The following is a 20,649-nucleotide window of genomic DNA, read 5'->3' on the forward strand; positions in this document are numbered from 1 at the left end:
AGACAGATTGCAAGTTAGGGCAGTGCTCAGAACTACCTTGTGGCAGCTCTGGAATAGGAGAGGTGCAAGCTGCCTTCTCCCTATTTCTGACGAATCCGCCCCAGTGTCTCTGTAGCTCAGTTTCCTTCTCTTTAAAAAAGGGACAAGAATGGTCCCTCCCTCATAAAGTGCTGAGAGTTCTTGGGATGCAGGTGACTGCTTGTGTGCACAGTGTTGTCACACACCTCATGCATGTCTTCACAAGGACTAAAGAGCAAGAGTGTTGTTAGCCTAGAATTAGACCTGGCTGCTGCAGGTTTTCACTGCACAGAGACTTACCAGAGAATTCCCATTCCTGCTCTGATGTCTCAGAACATCAGGTGTTCTGACTGCAGTCAACAGTAATTAAGGAAGTACTTCAAAAACCTAACCCTCTCCTGTATCAGAGGTCACTTTATTTTTTCTTCACGGGCTGCTGAAAGCGTCAGAGCCATAACCCTGTTTCCAGTCGTGTTTGATAATCCTCCCTGCTTTATTGTCCTATTCCTGTGACTTTTTGCAGTTTACCTGTCCATTGCTTTAATTTACAGCATGTTTGTGGCAACTTTTGATGTGAAGTAAACACAGCACAGTCACACAAATAACACTGTATGGAAGCAAGTGAAATCAGAGATACTGCCAAGGGTGTTGAGTAGTTATTTTTAACTCACCTTGATGGTTGTCTTCCCTGCATTTGTTTTTTCTCAAAAAATGATTGCTCCCACCATTGAAAATCCTAGTGCTTCTCTATGTTATTATACCCTTCCCTGCCCTGTGTCTGCCTTGCCTAATTAGACTGTTGGCTATTCAGTCTACTGCTCTGTTTGTGCAGTGCCAAGCACAATGGGACCCCATTCTTGGTTGGCCTATAGGCACTGCCATAACAAACATAATTAATAACTGTTGAGAGAGAATCCTTTTCCCCCCTAAAGTGATTGCAATGTGTCATACACCAGCTGACACCTTATGATCTGTAGTCATCAAAGGTAGCTTTGATTTTTCAAACCAATCAGTTAATGACCAACTAGAATGACCTAGAGGGAAGGGATTTTTCCCCACTGGGAAGACAAGTTTGTTTACTTCATGCATCCCTCCTGAGCATGGATTTCCTTAGCAGAGCCACAGATTGCAACAAGCACTGTTTAGCAAGAGCAATTTTCTGTTCATTCCGTCTTTTCATTTCTTGCTTTTGGCAGAATAAAGACAGAATTTGATTCTAGCCAGTAGTATGAGCAGAAAAAAACTATTAAATAGGCATGGAGGAGATGGAAAGGTGCAACTGTAATCACACACAGACATGCTGGTCACTGAAACAGAAACGAGGAGTTCAGTGGCAACAGATTTATCTGGGCATAAGTTTTCGTGGGTAAAAAACCCACTTCTGAAAATTACAGATGCGGGCATTATTATACTGACACATGAAGAGAAGGGAGTTACCTTACAATTGGAGAACCAGTGTTGACAGGGCCAATTCAATCCCGGTGGATGTGGTCCATTCCCAATAACTGAGGAGGTGTCAATACCAAGAGAGGGAAAATTGCTTTTGTTGTGAGCCAGCCACTCCCAGTCCCTATTCAAGCCCAAATTAATGGTGTTAAATTTGCAGATGAATTGTAGCTCAGTAGTTTCTCTTTGAAGTCTGTTTTTTAAGTTTTTTGTTGAAGGATGGCTACTTCTAAATCTGTTGTAGAATGTCCAGGGAGATTGAAGTGTTCTCCTACTGGCTTTTGTCTGATTCCTGATGTCTGATTTGTGTCCATTTATTCTTTTACGTAGAGATAGTCTCTACATAAGAATAAATGGACACAAATCAGGCACAAGGCCCTCAATCCCTGCTGAGTCTTTTATGCTGCACCACCTGAGAGGCACAGCCCAGAATCTGCCCCCTAGACTCCACCTTCTGAGCCTGGATCTGCCCATGACGTGACAAGGCATTTCACTTCTCTGTGCCTTCGTTTCCCAACTGTAAACTGGGGATGATGATATTTACATACCTCCTGGGGGCCCTTGCTTGTAAAGCACTTTGAGTAAGAACAATAATAAATTAACTAATAAAACCTAGCACTTGGAGAGCACTTTTCAACCATAGATCTCAAAGTAACATCCTTTTCCTGTACAGCTATTCAAGCACCCTAATCAGAATGTTTTGAGTGTTGTTCCTTGGAAGAGAAGGGATGGTATGGGATAACGGAACCACTGGAGAGTTCCCCGAAAGTTTAGGAATGGCAGCTGGAGAGGATAGGATAAGATGTATGAGAAAAACAATAGAAGGGAAAGTGAAAAGTGAGGTGAAGAAATGGAGAACAATAGAGGAAGCAGAATGAACCAGGGAGAACAAAGACAGAAAAACAAACGTGCAATGATAAGTGGTTATCTGTCTCACTGCACCAAGGGGGCACAGAGGATCTGGAAGGCTGCCTGGCGGGTCTTTTGTTGCAGTACGAAAATGGATTCTATGTCATTTCTCCATATTGATGAATCCTTGTTTCTGTGACAGTAGCTCATTAGCTTGAATGAAGAGTAAAGTAAAGTTCATCTGGAAATACTGATATTTATTTATGTCTTATTTTAAACGTATAATTGATTAGAAAGCATCCATCTGCTCCGATAGTTAGCTTATAAACCTGCATGCACGTGCCTGCTGCATGACCTTAGGCAAATCACTACCCTTTTCTGTTCCTGTATTTCCCCTCCCACGCTTTGACTGTCTTGTTCACTGGGGCAGGGACTTGATCTCTGTTTGCATGTGCTGTGCATAACACAATAGGGCTCGGATTGTAGCTGGAGCCTCTATGTGCACTAGCAGTACAAATGCTAATCTTATTGCCATTTCCATTATCCTCTGCCCTGTTCCTTCATAGGGTTTGTTATAACCACTTGTTGATAGAGCCAGCTGGGCACAGGATTGGCAGCAACTAAATTTTCATCAAAAATTAGGGGTTCATCAACAATATATATATATATATTTTGGAAGAAATTTGGAATGAAAATTTTCAAAACCTGCCAATATGTCCCTTTGAACCAGTGGGGCAAATTCTCATGCACTCTCGCTTTTTTTTTTTTTTAACTCCCCCTCCCCCACCCTTTTTCTAATGGGAAAAAGTAAACCAATCAGAGAAGCACAGGTGGGGGGACATAAGTTTGAAACAAAGTTTTAGCAAAATGAAATTTTCATTTAGAATTTTTGTGTGGGCCCATCTATCCTCTCTCCCTCCCCGCAAACAAGTGAAGAATGTTGACCAATACAAAAACTGTATTTTTGCTTTAAAAAAAATTACAACCAGCTCTACAGATTGCAACCTCTCAGATTAGACTGTAAACTCTTTGGGGCTGCATGTCTAGCCTTTACTCTCTGCTTATACGGAGTACAGTACTGTGCAGCTCCAATTCTGCTTGGAGCGTCTGGGTCAGGCCACAACATAAATGATCACTAAGAACATTTGTTAAAAATGACTGCTAACTTTTCAACAGCATAGTTTTCAAAGCAAATCAAGAAAAAAAATCAAATAAGTTTTCACAGATTGATTCTATTTTCTTACCACCTCTTCTGGGGGTCTTAACCAAAGGCCACAAAATCCACTGGATTTATTGGCTTCAATGGGTATTTGATCAGAAGACTTTCTATAGCGCCTGTGTGGTGCTGGTGATGGGAGGTTCTGGGTTACAGCCACACTCTGCAGACTAGAGGATCAAGATCAGTCTCACCAGCCACCTATGTCATGGTTATTTGCTATGAAGCACACATCATTTTAAAATAAGAATAAGAATTCTCGCCAAGATAAGCTTTTAGTTTTGCAAGGCTTCTGCCAATTAGTCACATCCTCATCTATCCCCATCTCCCAAGCATTTCACCAACATTAACCAATTAATTCCCAACAGCACCCTTATGCATTATTAGAGTGGCTGCAAACCGAGGCCTAAAGGTTAAGTGATTTGCCCAAGGCCACAGAGAAGAGTCGGTTTTAGAGAGGAGATTAAAAATTGGTAATTCTTTGGTTCCTACAGAACACAAGACGACGCAGAATTTACACCTGCCACCACTGTCATAGGCAGTACATTTTGGCTTAAGAACCTGGAGACTCTGCTATCCTCAGAAAAATCCATTTTTTAAAATTATTATTTGTATTGTGGTAGCGTCAAGAGGCATCAGTCAGGAATTGGGGCCCCATCGTACTAAGCACTGTACTCATGTGTAATGAAGATGGGAAGAGTGTAGCAATTTTACACGTGTCACTCAATCACTTAGCATGTGCCATAGACTTATACAACTAACTTCAGACACAAGGTTTGAGCCTGTTTTCACTATTACACACACAGTGGAGAATACAAAATGAGCTAGGAAATCCTTCCCAGATCAACTCAGATTAAAATAAAATCAGGTACACTGCTGCACCCTCTAATAGCTAAGACTGGGCAGCTAAACCATTTTAGAATATGATTTTTCACAATGTACATTGTAATTGGTAACCTCAACTATAATCAGCATAAAGCAGTGTGGATGCACATTTTTGGCTGGAAAAATTGTTTGTTTTTTAAGTCAATCATTTAACTTGGAAAAACTATTACTGAGTAGTCGAGCTACCTTTAATCCTAATTAGTTATTATCTACAGTGCAAACATAACTGCTGAGACCTTTTGATCAAAAGCTCTTAATGTTTCAAATGGCACGTTTGAATAACCAGCTACAGGGCAGATACAAGCTCAGTCGTCTTGCATTTAAAAAAAGTGTTTTGTATTCTATGTAGTGGTTACCTTTTCTTTCTCAGGGGTGCATTTTTGTACTATTGTTCTTATTAAAACAGTCCTGATTGGAATAGCACAGTTTTACAAGGAAGACTGTTTGTACAGTATCTATCTATATGTGGGTTCTTCTTTGGTCCTCATTACCATTGTATCACTTCATAGTCTTAATGTAATTATCCTCACAACACCCCTGTGAGGTCAGGAAGTGCTGTTATAGCTATTTTACAGCTGGGAAACTGAGACACAAAGAGATTAAGTAATTTGCCAGAGGGTCCACAGGAAGTCTGTGGCAAAGCAATGCATTGAACTCAGCCCTCCCTGTGTCCCAGCTCAGAATGGATCCCCAACCACTGGACCATCCTGACAAAATGACACTGTCATTCAGACACCCTCACCTCTTTTATCTACAGATTAAAGAGCCATTAAACTGGAATGAAAACTCTGCATATTAAAACTACATAGCTGGGGTTTGTGCACAAGGAGAAGAATAAAAATATTTATAACGACTGAGACTCTATAGTCTTACCTGGACCAATAGGAATCCACCGTCCCATCTTTTTTCGTGCTTTCCTTATACGTATTCTTTACATGCTGCTGCTGGTAATGATGATGTAGCGAGACCAGGTCAGAACTGTATACTTGAACACCATTCCTGCCGATGCTTGAGGCCATTCAGTGTTTTTTTTAGAAAAGGGTGACTCACAAAGTAAAAAGACACTGATAGACCGTGCGGTTGTTGCACTTATTGCAAGGATGCTGGAATGACAGCAAAAAGGGCAGGCAGCAATGACAGGAAAAATCCCCAGGACAGGGTTACGTTCCCTACTCCCCAAGCTCCCTTGCTGGCCGCTACTGTACAAGAAGGTGCTTAAATAAAGGAAAGATGCAAATTGCAAAGCCCAGCCCATTCACAGGGAGTGAATGGAATGCCTGCCTGTCACCGCAGCCCTGCCTGTGACTTTGCGAAAGCCGAGCTGATCTGGTTTGGGATTCAGAGGGGAGTTTGTCTCTTTGCAATACAAAGTCCACGTGTCAGTTTTCAACTTCTCTTCCTGTTGGAGCCTTTCCAGGAAGTCAGTCTGGCAGCGGCTACTACAGACTGCGATCAGCCCGGGGGAAATGTACAAGCTGAATTGAGCTTCCAACGTTGTGCACTGGACCGGGACGCCCTGTGAAAAGATCTAGCCCCAGGGTAACAGAACCACGGCAGAGTTTGAATGGATCCACTTCGGAATGATGATCATAAGCAGAGCTGCAACCAGTCCTCCCCTTCAACTCTTCCAGCCAGAGATGACGTGGTACAGGGTAGTATAACAACAGAAGAATTACTTTTGCATCTTACTTGAATCAGTGCAAGTATTCTCGCTATTAATATTAGAGTCCGACAGTTTGATTCCTCCCGTGGACCGGGTCTCTGTATTTGTACCAACGATAACCAAGGCACATTGTTAATACCAGACCACATTGCAGCTACATTGCTCAGGGGCGTTGGCGGCTGGGGGGAGAGGCAGGATAGATTCCTAGACCCTTTTCTCTTAGCATCTAAGGGTGGAGGTGCTTCAAACCTTTCCCAGGCGGTGGGGAGAAGGGGCCAAAGTGAGAACCGCACTTCCAGGCACAAACTATTTTTATTAGTTGGAATAGGATAGATGTGGGCTGTACTTCTGCAGAGATGTAAGTGGAAGTGGGCCAGCCAAAATGGAAAACTTAACAAGCTTGTGTGTAATGTGTGTTTTTTATATTGATCACAAATGCACGGTGCATTTGTGATCAGTATAGCAACAGGGGCAGAGAGACACGTGTTAGTTTTTCCTTACTTTCAGTTTTCTGGCAGTCCGCGATGCAGAATGCTTTCCAGGATGCAGGGCCTGAAACTAGTTTCCCTCTAACTCACAAAATGGAAGCAACGGGAAAATGTGAAAATCCTGCCTGAGGGGGGAATGCCCATAAGTGCCCATGCAGACAATCCTTTCTGTAGGCACCTGATGTCTGTTTCCTTTTAGATTATGTGTTGCCAGCAGTCTTTCCAGGAAGCACTCACCCCCAAACTGACACTCATTTTCAAGAGGGTGGGGCTATATCTACACTACACTACTAGAAAATCCTCAGGAGTAGTAAACTGTACATGGCAATTTATTTTATGTATTTAGTTTTCCACCATCCACTGTACACCCAGGTCTAGGCCAAGTAATTTGGAAATTCATCAGAATAGTATATCAAATTATTTTTTATCCTAAAAGTCAGAGCAACATTTCCTAAAGCTTCGTGGGTAATGAACTGTTTCCATCACATGCAAAATTGAGGCTGTTGAACACTTTCACTGCAGAAATGTGAGTGGAGAACTAATCTCAGAGTAGAGAAATTCAGTAAGGCTTGAGCTAAGCAAGTTTGCACCACATAAAAAAAGTTATTTTAGTGCAAGTCTGTATATGGACACCCTTTTTTCTGCATGAAAGTGGGAAAAGTCAATTTAGATAAAGCTGGTTTGCTAAATGCATGCTAGTTTGGTTAGTTCAGGAGAGGCAGCGTAGCCCAGTGGATAGGGCATTGCACAGAGCCATAGATTCTACTCTGCCATTCTGACATTGGCATGCTGGGTGACCTTGAGCAAATCATTTCACCTCTTTCTTGCACAGTGCTTTGAGATATTTTAATATTACTCGATGTTTAAGTGTATCAAAATCGGGCCTTCAAACTGTAATCTTCTGGGGGGCAGGGAATTGTCTGTAAAACAAAAAGCATGTTGGAACATAAATCTTTCTTACCCCTTCTACAAGTACTATATTTAAGCCTATGTCCTTACAGACCCTTTAACTCCTGCTTGAGTCATGCTCACTCAACTCTAAAAAGCAAATATTAGGATCAAAGGATAATGAAGATAAGTATTCAGACTCTCTTTTCCCATTTCAGATATTTTATGGAGCCTAAAGGTATGTACCCCCCCGCCCCACAATTACTATAGATCTACAAACCTGCAATTCTTTGCATTTGGTAGAAACAGATAAAAGTGAGGCTTTTTGATTTGAATATAGCATGTGTACAAACCCAGACACACCCATTTTAATTCCTCACATGCCATAATTTTTCAGGCCACGTACATACTCAGCTCTAGTAGGTTTTCAGAACTTCCAGTCTCATAGTATATGCAGTTATTTAGGCTCAGACAGTTTTGTTTCTAGTAAGAAATAATGTAGGAATCTTGGTTATAGATGGGTAGCTGCTATTGAAAGATTACCACTGACAAAGGTGTCAAGCAACCGACAAAGGGGTTGAAGCACCATGCTAATCAAAACAAAACAAAACGAGGAGTCCTTGTGGCACCTTTAGTGACTAACAAATGTACTTGGGCATAAGCTTTCGTGGGCTAGAACCCACTTCATCAGATGCATGGAGTGGAAAATACACGCATCTGATGAAGTGAGTTCTAGCCCACAAAAGCTTATGCCCAAATAAATGTCTCTAAGGTGCCATAAGGACTCATTTTTTTTGCTGATACAGACTAACACTGCTACCCCTCTGAAACCTGTCACCATGCTAATCAAGACTTTGAAGAGTATTCTTATTGGATTCTATGGATGGTAAATGCAAGATCTGCACTGAGCTCAGAAGCTCCACAATGGTTAAATTATACACATGCATATTTAACATTACATTTCTGTGCACCTTAAAGAAAAAAATAGTTCAAGGAAGATGAGGGCGGGGTAATGAGTAGGGAGGTGGAGCTCCCCTTCTCTCCACCCAAACTGCCTCTGCTTCTTCCTTGCTCCCCTAATTTTGTACATTTGCAAGTTAAAAATAGGCCTGCTGCAGAGGAAAGCAGTGTTATCAAGGAGGCAAGAAAGGGACAGAGAGTAATGAGAGAGCTCTAGCCTCTCCCTTACTGACTGACAATCTTATTAATTTTCAGCAAATGAACATACATATAAACACCTCAGCACAAAGGACAGTTTTTTTTAAAAAAGGAACAGAGAACATGATGCAAAGAGCTGTGGGAAAGGGGGAGGTTCTCTCACGCCTGATTTCACGTCCCTGCTCTCCCATCTCCTATCCAGGGGAGAGACAGTAATTAGCCCAACTTCCTCTTTCATGTCCCCCTTCAGAACACCCAGAAATCCCAGCAACACTAACTCCTCACTGTGTTTGCCCCTATGCAACTGTGCTGTTCCCCATGTCACTCACTTACACTAATGAACCTCCAATAGGTTTGTCATCTGGAAGTTTTGGCCTCTTGTATCTAGGAATTAGAAGTTAAGCCAACAAGATGTCCATCTCCACAGAGTTCAGAGGAAAAAGATAGCTAACAATATTGTAGAGCTGAGTCTGACTTTGAGATCTGGGAAGATTCTGCAGTCAGGGTTCAGGCACAACACAACACATGAAAGGCGGGTCTCCCATGAACTTACTGAAGCAAAGTCATACTTAAAATTTAATTCTCGGAGGTGACAATACTGAAACAAGTAATGAACTCTTTTGAGCTTCAGGAAGGATTCTGACAGTGCCACACATTAGGTCAACAGGTGTGGCACTGATGGAGAAAAAACAACAAACAAAAAATATTGACTTGGGAACAGCAGATGGCAATTAAGGGAGGGAAGGAATGCAGTGACAACTATTGGGTTCAGCCCTCACCACACCATTGACCTTATTTCACAGCTTATTTGGCCACAAAATAAAAGCTAACAACTGTGCAAATAAGCCAGAATGCAGCTGCCTGTACTTACTTCACTTTGAAACCTAGTCCTCCTTACTCGTGTTTCCATTTCCAGAAGAGGGAGCCATAACTTGGTAAAAAGATGTCAGGAATTATAGCAATAAGGTATTAGGAACACAGCATTTAATATATAATTTTTAAAAGGGTAGTTGGAGGCTATATAGCTGAGAATAAAATTCTAGGAGGGGAAAAATACACACCAGACATATTCTGTAAGTGTCAAATGCAAAATGTAGAATATAAAGTAAACATAGGAAAGTAACACTAAGGGAGTTTAGGAAATCCTTCATGTGTAAGGCAGAGTGACAAAAGCAATAATCGTTCCAGGGAGGTTGGGAAATGTTAGAGCTAGACAAGTACTTACACAAGAAACAAAGTGCAAACATGTAAGTGGACAGACCTCTGCAGGACTTGGGAAGTATTGCCTCAGAAATAAGACTGATGGGGAAAAACAAAAAAACACCATTAGCTCCTATTCATTTAGGCACTTTTATGGCCCCGGCCCTATGGGATCTGAGAATCTAGTTTACCCCATACACAAGAAAACATCAGCTACTGCTTTGTTCAGTTTCTTCTAACAACCTTATTAGCAACACATTTTGTTCATATTATACATATTCTATCCTGTCCTTTTTAAAACACACAATTGTACGTGTTTTCCAGTGAATGCCTGCTTTAACCTTGCTGACACGTGAGAAGCAGTTTTGCTTTCAAAGTAAGCAGGGCCTGTGTTCCCAAGGTAGTAGGGCTGGAAGAGAAAATACAGGGTTAGCTAAAGGCCAACTTATGGTCACACACCCATGGAAGAAGTAAGAAACCCTCCCTTACACTCCTGCACATCTTGCTGAACTCAGAGGTATGACGGCCTTACAAATAAATGGGAGGGTGGGAGCATTTCAATAGATGTACTAAAATGAGAAGCCTTCCCATCTCTACATTAGTTCCCATCCAGGTCTGCAATGATCAAAAAAGTTACAACTGTTCAATGATCAGCATGCAAAGTTTGTAGAATCAGTCTAGTTCTTCACTGATAATTGCCCACTGGCAGTCTCCCTAATGAAACAAATGATTACAATTGGGCATACTGTCATTTCTAGAGATTTTTTTCAGAATAGGGGTCAGGCATATTGGAAGAGGTTTGGACTTAAGCTATGGTGTACCTGTGTACTAGATAAATACGACTTCACGTCCCGGTACTCTCAATCTAGCACTACTTGGAAATATTACATTCACTTACAGGCCTGATTTTGATCAAGATCTCAGCTTAGCTTCCCTTTTGGGCACTTTTGAGAATGCAAATAATTGTGGGTAGGACTATGTCTAATTTCTTATCTGCCATGTTTTCTTCTTCCCTGTCTTATCCCTACAATGAACCTCTTCTGCTGGAGCAGAAAAATATGCTCTATTTGACAACTACACAGCTTACTGTATTTTCTCTTTTTATGCTTCTTAGGAAAAGTGCAAAGGGTAGATACAAGGCAGTCAAAGAGGACAAAATCTATCCACTCTACACCAAATGAAAGCTTATATTAATACTTGAGGACAAGGTGTACACTTTAAGATTATATTTACAATCCAATATAGTCCATATCAGAAGAGTATATAGAACTGTAACATTTTAAAGCTTATGAATTGCAGTATTACACATTTTTTATTTTTCTCCCAACAATGATCTGGAAATAGCATTCTGTTTCTTAAAAGCATGAGGCAACGATGATCTAGATACACGTATCCTGGGATCACACTCCTACTGAATTTAAAACCTTTCATAAAAAAGTTGGGTATTAAGGTATTGTAAAGAAGCTGAGCAACACACAGCTCTAATACTCAAGCAGTGTTTCTTAACTTGCACTTTTAAATGTGCAAACCAGAGGGATATTTACAACTTAAGCAAAATACAAAAAACCCCGTCCTGGGATAGTGTAATTAACATGTTTTACATTTGTGCCTATCTTACATGCAGCGGAAAAAAGTTCTGCCTTCTTGCTGCAGTTTCCTTATGTGGTTTTACAGCAACAGTGGTATCCTGTTTAAAAAAAAAGTTATGTAGAATGTGAGTGTACTTAACTTTTAAAAACTTCACCTCAATCTGCTTTCCAGGTAGCTTCCTTGTACTTAAACATATTACCTACATACATGTGTCTCCAAAAATTCCAGATAAAAATTATAATCTGTCTAATAGTTTTTACGTAATAGCCAGTTCCCAGCCAGTAATATTGAAAATTAAAAAACAGTTCTGTAGACAGTATTCTCTGGAGTAGAAGAGTTTTTTCAGTACTTCACCCATATGTAGATCCACTCTTTGCTCCTCCATCATAGAAAACTATTGAACAGCAGCAGCAAGTAAAAGTTTACCTTTCATATTTGATTGGCAAAATGGAATAATGGGAACAGCCAAGAGGCAGAAACAATTAAGGAGGTAACCATCATGAAAATATGGGAAGTTTATATCCAATCAAATACAGTTAAGATATCTTTACAAAGCAGAATATTTTACATCCTGACTGTGTTCACATCACTAATAAAGCAAATCTTCTTTCAACAAAAGAAAGGATGTGGTAGGGATATGAATAGCGTAGCAAACATTTACTATATTTGTTTGCCACCAGTGAGCTTAGAACAGATCATAGTTAGGTGCTGCCATATCATTCATATGCAAAGAAATCTATCTTCGTACCATTTTGATATGTGAAGTGGAACAAAACAATATATTTACACTAACAGCAAACTGATCAAAGTGGTATTTAATGTTACTTGTTAAAGTGGTTATCTAACAATGATGGATATAACAAAATCCAATAATTAGTAGTTACCAAATAAGACATTTCTCATGCATGACAAAAATTCATTCATGTACTCAGGTCTGCATTTACTGTGCACAGTATTTCCATAAGTTATGTTTCACAGCCCCTACCATTCAAGAATATTTCAGAGTATATATATTATATTTGTATATGCAAATTATATACACTAATATAAAGATCCCTAAAAGTACCATTATGACTATCTTTATGCTTTCTGTAAAATGCATAGCTTTTGAATATTTTCTTGCAGTTAAAGACTTTACAGATTAAAGCTGCTTATCAATGTGGTATATTAACAAACTCAAATAATCCTTTACTAAAACGTTATATTTCAACCTCTTAGAAAACGTTATTTTTAATGGAAAAAAAATAAGCAATCTATGCACTTCGCCCAAAGACTATATGGAATTAATGCAGCATTCTAAAAGTATGGTGAACTCTTCAACCAGGTCTGTAATATCGCATTTCTCACAGAGAAAAATGCTAGTCATGCCACAAAAATGCACCACTTTCCACTTCCTCCTGGAAAAGCTTCAGATGAGGATCAGCACAAAAAGTCAGACTGGAGGAAAAGTTGATCAGTTGTTCATGAAGGAATCAGAGCAAACAGAGTTTAATTTCTGCAGTTTGTTATTAAACAAAATTACACTAACCATATAGATTTCAAATTAAAATATTATACTTTTTTTAAAAACAGCAACTGACTGAAAACAGTATTTATCTTCTCAGTTCAGGTAAATTGTTAGAATAACCAACGAGGGTGAAATAAAACCAGCTCATTATTGCAGGTGGTGGCCAATGAAAGTTCATTACAGTTTTGTATGAATTACAAGAGTTGTGTATGGTGAAAGCCTTAGGATGTCAAATAAAACCATCAGTAGTAAAATGGGACAGATCAGTCTTGTGTTTTATATCCATCACCTAGCCTAATCTTGGCACTGAGGTATCTCTATAGCTTCTTAGGAGACAACTGTCTCCCCCAGAAAATAGCTACACACAAGTAAACAGTGTTCATAGTAAAGCAATCAGTAACAGGTTTTGTTATTCTCTAAGTCGTGTTTCTGTAAAGCTTTTACAGTTTAATGTGTAAGTATTCCAGAAAATTAAGTAGTTTCAATTTACAGGGTAATAGCTACCAGACTAGGATATCCACAGTATCTGATGGGTAGAGTGTAAATTGCCAGTGCACTGTGATACTATGCTATTTCCTCCACCAAATTGGTCTTTGTTCAGCAGTTTTGTAATAACTCAGTGTATGGGTTTTAAAGATCTAGATCTCAATTTGGCAAAGGTCAGTACATAATACTATGAGATATACCAGTATGAAGTAATGAAAGATTAAGTCATACATCCAGCAAAACATCCTACACCCAAATTACAATTCAGTGACCAAGAAAATCAGGGCCTCGTATGTAAGCATTATAATGTTTCTAACATGAGTGGAACAGCTAACAAACAACAGTACAGCTCTGAAGATGAACCGCATCTCTTCAGAAAGATATGAAGTCACTGGGATTATGGAAAAGGGTTTTGTAACGTCACTGCTCGATTCATCCAAGGCATAATACGCCAAAAGAACGGTTACCACTAGCACACTACAAACTATGCCACCCACCCCCAAATCCTGCAAGCTATTCCACAAAGGCAGACCCTGCGTAAGGGTGGACACTTGCGCAAAAAAGGTCTATGATTCTCGCCTTCCCCCGTATCACCGAGGAGACTTCAGCTAACCAAGCCAAGTGGCCATTAAAGGTATAGTAACCAGCTGGCATCACTGCAGTGACTAGAGGTGAAAGTTTAATATAAGGAAAAAATCCCTGAATAATCAAAAACAAAACCCTACTTAAATATATGATTTAATGTCTTATTTCAGGAGGTCATTTAGTCATTCTTGAAATTAAAAAGAAACTTTTATTTCCAGCAATACTACTTGTGAAAAGATGGGTCATTGATCCACTGTGAACATAGCTCTCACCATATAAATAAAGCACCAGAGTCAGAAACAAGGAAAAAAAGTCCTTAAATTATGATTTACAAGTTTATACACTATTTCCTATGCAAAAGATTGGCCGTACAGTAAGAAATTTTTAGATGAAAACTTGACCAGTTGTTAGTTTTAAGGGGAAATGCATATTTTGCTATAACTTAACATAAGGTAGAAAATATTCACTGATCTATATACATTTCAAATGAGAGAGAGTTAAACTTAACTGAATAGTTAACCCCATTTAACTCACTGGCCACTAAACTAAGCATCAGTAGCCAATTAGAAACCTTGAGCACTGTACTTTTTAAAATGCCATTATTTTCTTTCCTGTCTAATTGGATTTTTTTAAAATGTATGATAGTGCATAGCCTAAATCAGACTTTCAAAGAGATGCAGCGCCTTTCAATGCTGTTTTCTCAGCATTTAAAAGGGACTTTTCTCTGTTTAAATAAGATGTTCGTTGAAAAAAATCTGAATTGTTGAGTTCTGTACTGTAGTAAAAATATTTCAGTCACAGACTGATATAAATGTATACTGTGCAGTACTAAGATTTCTTGGTGTCCATCTGCACACAATTTACTTGGGTTCCTCAATTGTCCCCTTGCTGAGGTCTGTCATTTTGGGATATTTTACTTTCTTCTGGTCCAGTTCATTCTGAGCCCACAGAAGTAGTTTCAGTAATTTAGCCAATTTGGGTGTTGACTCGCGATTTTCATAGTCTAGAACAGCTTGGTTAACTTCGCTCCATACCTGGAAAAGAAATATTGAACTTAGAGTAGTGATCATATATATTAACTGAAGGAGAATGTCTTGCAGAGTTTATGAATTCCTCTGAGTACAAGTTAGAAAAAGCAGAGCTTAAACACCTGACTGGTCTCACATTACACTGAAAACAAGTAAGAGGAGTTGAGGATTTGGCCTTTTAAACCCTCTCCCACACCATTACAGCAGTGCCACAAGGTGTTAAATCTGCCTTAAGGCAGCAGCTGAGGATTGCTCAACTGGCATAAGGCTACCATGCCAGCCCCTCCTGGCCCACCCAGCACAAAGGAAGTTCAAGGGTGAGGATGAGGAGGTAAGACCAGAAAACAATGTGCCACAGGGATCCTGATGGTGGAGCGACCAGCACAAGTTAGAGCAAATTAACCACATAGAAAGTTACCTCACTGTGTTTTTTTTTTGCCTCTCCAACGTTCAAGATAAAAATTCTGCTCTGAAGTTCCACTACCAGTTTGTGCAATAACAGCCATTTTTCCCCAGAACAGAAGATTAAACAATTCTATAAGAAATACTGTAAGAGAGAACATAGTTCCCTTGATATCCGTCCCAAAAGGAAGTCTACAACTGCCTTCCCTTCCCTACATAAGGCAATTCTAATGCACAACACCAGAAAGCACAAGTTTACCTTTCATATTCTATTAGCAGCTCCCAAATTAGGAAGGAAGGGCTTGGGAGGAGAAACAGCAAGATGAAATTAAGCCATTTTAGCTTCTCAAAACCCTTGCATATAGGAAGCACTGTTCTGATGCTTCTAGGATCTACCCCAATCTGTTACAGTTTTAGTCTAAGCAAAATCAAGCAGCAATTAAAGTTATGCTGTGTTACCTACATCTAACTATAAAAAGGAATTCCAGATTTAAAAAACAAACAGAGGGGATAGTGGCAGCAGTTGAGGAACACAGGTGGAAAAACAAAGGTCAAAATGAGCAAATCCAAGTCATATTAAACAAAAACAAAACTAAGAGCAATTCTGATTTGCTCTCAGAAGTGGATAGAAAGCCAGTGAAAAGGAAATATGCTCCTTTTTCCTAGAGCAAGACGGCAGCACTAGCAGCATCATTCTGAACACCTTGAAGTTTGAGGAGCGTAAAAGAAGAAACTGCAGTAGTTATACTGTATCAAAAGATGGACAAAGCAAGCCCATAGTTTCACAAATGGGGGATGTTTTACATTACAAAAGTTCTTGCGTGTTCTAAAAATATTGCTGTTATAACAGAAGTCTCAGCTTTAGAAATACTTCTGTTCTCCATACCAGTTCATAAATATTTAGTAATTATGTACAAACTATTGTAATATTAGCTGTCCCCAAGGATAAACAAAAGTGGAAAGAGCTTTCATTTGAGCATTCATTACCTTCTGTCTCTGCATCATGTTGAGCAAGTCTCCAAATGGTGATTCTTCAGGATTATCAAAGGCAAGCAATGCCAGCGTGCGCTCCATTTCTGTCAAGCATTCTCTGCTCTCCTCTCCTTGTTCTGCCAGTTGAGTCTGAGCAAATTCCAGGGCTGCCTCTGTCTCACGCTGCCGAATCAGTTCAATCAAATGCTGCTGCTATATACGTAAGAACAAAGCAAGGTTAGTCAATAGAGGTGTAACTGATGTTTAATGTGTTAGGCTCTAGGTATTCCATTTCTTTTCCTACAAATTAAGTTGCAAAGCTGTATTAAATCAGTATTTTGTCAGTATTAAAATTCACAAATACATTCTTGTTGGACTAACAGTAGTATACTTAATCCTATTTTTCAATTGATTTTGGAGCCATTTAAAACCTGGAAGATAGGTTTTAAAGAAACTTTGTAACTGCTTCCAGAAGACATGACTAACCATCAGCAATTTGGGAGTTTATAAATCATAGGTAAGATGAATATGGTTATGTTGTATATATTAATAAATACAAACTAAAAACACTCTTTAAAACGCTACTGCATTCCATGCCATAACATAAGAAATAGACAGTTAAAATCACATCCCATACCACATCAGTGAATGCTTGCAATTACATCCTTTCTTCAGTCTCCAAACAATTCCAGATACAAACTAATCACTGGGTCTTACCTGCAAGTGAAAGTAAAGGTATCGGTTTGTATCTAACAATTCCGGATGGAGACTATTTATCAATGCAATGGCTTCCTGAATCTGTCCTTTCAGTATCATTTCTCGAATTTTTATCCTTTCATCCAGAGTCTCTAGATCAACACTGGGCTCAATTCCAGACTCCATCCGAAACTTCTCTGCCGCCTCTTTAAAACCCTCTGAAATATAAACACATTTCACATCTGAATTCTATTTAATAAGCTATATACAGTAGTACAGATTTATCAAACTTGTATACTTCCAATTGTCTTATATGGATCTGAAACATAGATGTTGCTTAAACAAGACCTTAGGAGGCTGGAGACATTTCATATATGTAGCTAAAAGGAACTCCTGGGCATAAGATGGTTTGATTTTTCTCAGTAATTTTGATATATTATTGAGAACTGGCTTGGAGAGGACTGAAGTCATCATCAGCACTTTATGGTCACACAGATAAAAGTCCCTGCACATGGAGCCTTTAAAATCAGATCTGAGGTCAGGAGGGGACACTGCATGGTTATAGACAGGCTGGGCTGCACCAGATCAGTAATAACCCTGTGGAGCTTTTAGACACCTGGAGTAAAGCCATATGATGTGGATATTGACATTCCATGCTATGGACCCTTGCTTTCTGAACATGTTGTTGTTTTCTGAATTTCTAGTTAATAAACCACGTTAAGAGAATATACCAAGATGTCCAAGCGATCCTATTTGGAATCTTTTCCATGACGCAGGCATTTTTGTAAATACAAATTCATGATTAAAAATATATGAACTTACAAGTTTCTCCGAAAGGCTAATTTAAATAAGTTGCATAATTCTAGAAAGACTTCACTTTTAATTCTCTCTAAATTCATCAAGTTCCTATATAGATAAATATAGGATAAAAGTCTATATTTAACTGAATGCAAAGTGAAAGAGGATATAAAACAAAATTTTACTAGGAAGGATTCAAGTTTACCACTGACCCCATGATTGGGACTCTGTTGTCTGGTATATTTGGACATGGTTATTCTTTTGCAGGAAAGATGATAGCAAAAAATTGCAGTCGTCTGGTGTTTAAATAGTTTTACCCATTTTATAATTAGCATAAACATGAGAGAGTCTGAACTCCCATCTACATACCACATGAAGGCTCTTTTCATCAGAAAAAAAAGAGTCACAGAACTATACAGACACTCTACTTTCATACATATACACAAACAATTTATGACAGACTTGACATGGTCACTCTAATGCGTTTCCCATTGCTCAGATGCATGCTTGATGAATAGGACCATCTCCACTATGGTGCATCTGGCCATGAAAATTAATGTACATCGCCAAAGGACAATTTCTGAAGGGTTTCTGGTGACTCTTAAATTGCAGTTTCTGGATGCCGAGCACGTTAAGTATTCTGGTCTTCCTGAGCTGTTCTGAGTATATATTGCCTCATAATTAGTCTGATCTTTCAACTAAATTAGTTGAAGTTTTTTTCTGATAATTTCTCCTGCTCTGTGATGAAAAAAGAGTGGACACAGCTTGTTCAATGCAGTCCAGATTACATTAGTAGAAGCCATCACACATTTCCAATTTAAAGAAAATAGTATAATAAAAGATGTGATATTAAGCTCTGTGCAGTTATAGGTAACGCTGTTCCAAACCAGAAATGCCATAAGGGAAATATCTTTTTAGCAGAAAAGCTAAGATTAAAACAGACAGAAGATATATATTGGGTAAAATCAGGAGAGGCTATATAATCAAAGTCAACAAAATTTGGTTCTCCAATGTTTTACTTAGCAAAAATAACATGTTGCTAACAGTGTGTGGGTGATTCGTTACAAAGGCAGTACTGAACTAGTTTTTCCTTTACCCAACTTATAAACTATTTTTATTAAATAATTATCAACTATATTTTCTGTGAATTCTAGAAAATGTTTTCTAGAAATCACAGAAAATATAGGCAATGGTGATGTCTATTAGTATCAACCATTTAATAGCTCATTCTAGTAAGAATGAATTTTATTGATTAAAATAAATGGCAAATGATCTAAAAAGAGACCAACCTACTAAATGTAATACTAGCATCCATTGCTCATTGTTACCTGTAACAAGATAGTTCATGATCAGGCGATTCATATCAGCTCTTTGGATGTGCAAGTTATTGAGTTTTTCCATCCATTCATCTTTTGTGATTTCATCAGGTTTTTCTGCATAACTCATGCTGGACTTTCACTATAAGGAATGAAAAGTATCTTACTTGGCACAAATACCAGCAGGTGAAAGAAAAGTTAAGTCTAACTTGCCTATAAGAACTGTGGGACCAGCTTGGTTATTAATACCTTCTTTGCTGGTTCAATGAAGATTGTTGGCTAAACAAAGTTATCGAATGGAGAACTGAACGCTTTTTTTTGAGATCAGCCACTGTAACAGAAACCGACCCTCACACATCTCCCCCACCCTACCTCACCCACACCCAGCATACAGCCCCCCAACCCATATACATACAACAGACCCCACCGTACACACTCGCCCCTCCATACCCATACCATGCACCGAATCACCCTCTCCGAGGGGGCACACAACCCGTCTCTCACACAGGCTGGCCAGGCCTTATCCCCCACACCTCACGAGGGGCCGTGAGCCGGCCGGGGTCTCGGGGGGGCAGGCTCGGTACGGGGCTTTACGGTACCACCTCCAAGACACTGAAGGCTCCTTCGGCCCTACCAGACTCCCCCAGCCCCGATGCTCACGAGGGGACGGGCCCGGCCTCCTGAGCTCTGTGGGGACTAGAGCCGCTTCTGCCGCCACCTAACACCCCAGGGCCCCCAAACCCCTCCTCAGCCTCTGCCCTGGCCGGGCCCTGACGCTCCCACCCCCAGGCTCCGCGCCCTTCCCCCGAGCCAGGGCCCGAGGCGAGGAAAGGGTCAACAGGCGCCATCTTACCCAAAGAGCCACTGCTGCCGGCTCCGGTGCGCGGACCCAAACCCCACTCCGCCGCCTCGCTCAGCCGGGACTCTGCGCACAACTCTCGTCTCGCGAGAACTGGCCTCCCAGCCAATCACCGGCCGGAGCCGGGGAGTGGCACGCACCATTGAGATGGCGGAAGAGGAAACCCAGAGAAGACCTAGAGGGGAAAGCACCATAGAGATTACGGAAGACGTGGAGGCTGGTTGGGGAAGTACCATAGAGACTGCGGGAGGGAGGCCTCGACTATGCTAACCAGCCTGGACGCGGTGGAGAAAATCAGCGTGGATATGTGGCGGGCCGCATCCCCTCTATCCTCCCTCCCCTGGGCCCTGCCCAACCCCCAGGGCGGTAGAGGAGGCAAGGCCGGCGCTATAGGGCGCGCTCAGGGCTCCCCAGCCACTGATCTGTCTGACAGGTTCTGTAGCATCGGGGCCTTTCACACAGGCCTGCGATTAGGCCCATGAAAGTCAGTGGGATGAATATGAATCCCGGGCACAGAGTTCAGCATAAAGAAAAGGAGGACTTGTGGCACCTTAGAGACTAACCAATTTATTTGAGCATAAACTTTCGTGAGCTACAGC

At 40.3% G+C, this 20,649-nt stretch overlaps 2 protein-coding genes across 3 annotated transcripts in view; both read right to left on the minus strand.

Annotated features, from left to right (window-relative positions):
- The window catches only part of SLC17A9 (solute carrier family 17 member 9), a 31,953-nt gene extending 25,940 nt beyond the window's left edge, over positions 1-6,013 (minus strand). Inside the window, exon 1 of one of the 2 annotated variants that reach the window (XM_084645590.1) lies at positions 5,288-6,013. In XM_084645590.1, the coding sequence (XP_084501716.1) occupies positions 5,288-5,433 (146 nt within the window). In that variant the 5' untranslated portion in view covers positions 5,434-6,013. Of the gene's footprint in view, positions 1-1,455; positions 1,580-5,287 lie in introns of those variants that run through there. The other variant, XM_084645592.1, reaches the window with a different exon arrangement.
- Positions 6,014-12,201: 6,188 nt separating this feature from the next.
- Positions 12,202-20,144, minus strand: GID8 (GID complex subunit 8 homolog). Its single transcript, XM_084646036.1, has 5 exons — positions 20,045-20,144; positions 19,204-19,333; positions 17,099-17,295; positions 16,397-16,594; positions 12,202-15,013 (listed from the first exon to the last, which is right to left on the minus strand). Exons 2-5 carry the CDS (start codon positions 19,319-19,321, stop codon positions 14,840-14,842), a joined length of 687 nt encoding a protein of 228 aa, XP_084502162.1. The 5' UTR covers positions 19,322-19,333; positions 20,045-20,144; the 3' UTR covers positions 12,202-14,839.
- Positions 20,145-20,649: the final 505 nt, after the last annotated feature.

The sequence above is a fragment of the Lepidochelys olivacea genome, assembly GCF_965140295.1.
Source record: "Lepidochelys olivacea isolate rLepOli2 genome assembly, chromosome: 13".
Taxonomy (NCBI): Eukaryota; Metazoa; Chordata; order Testudines; family Cheloniidae; genus Lepidochelys; species Lepidochelys olivacea.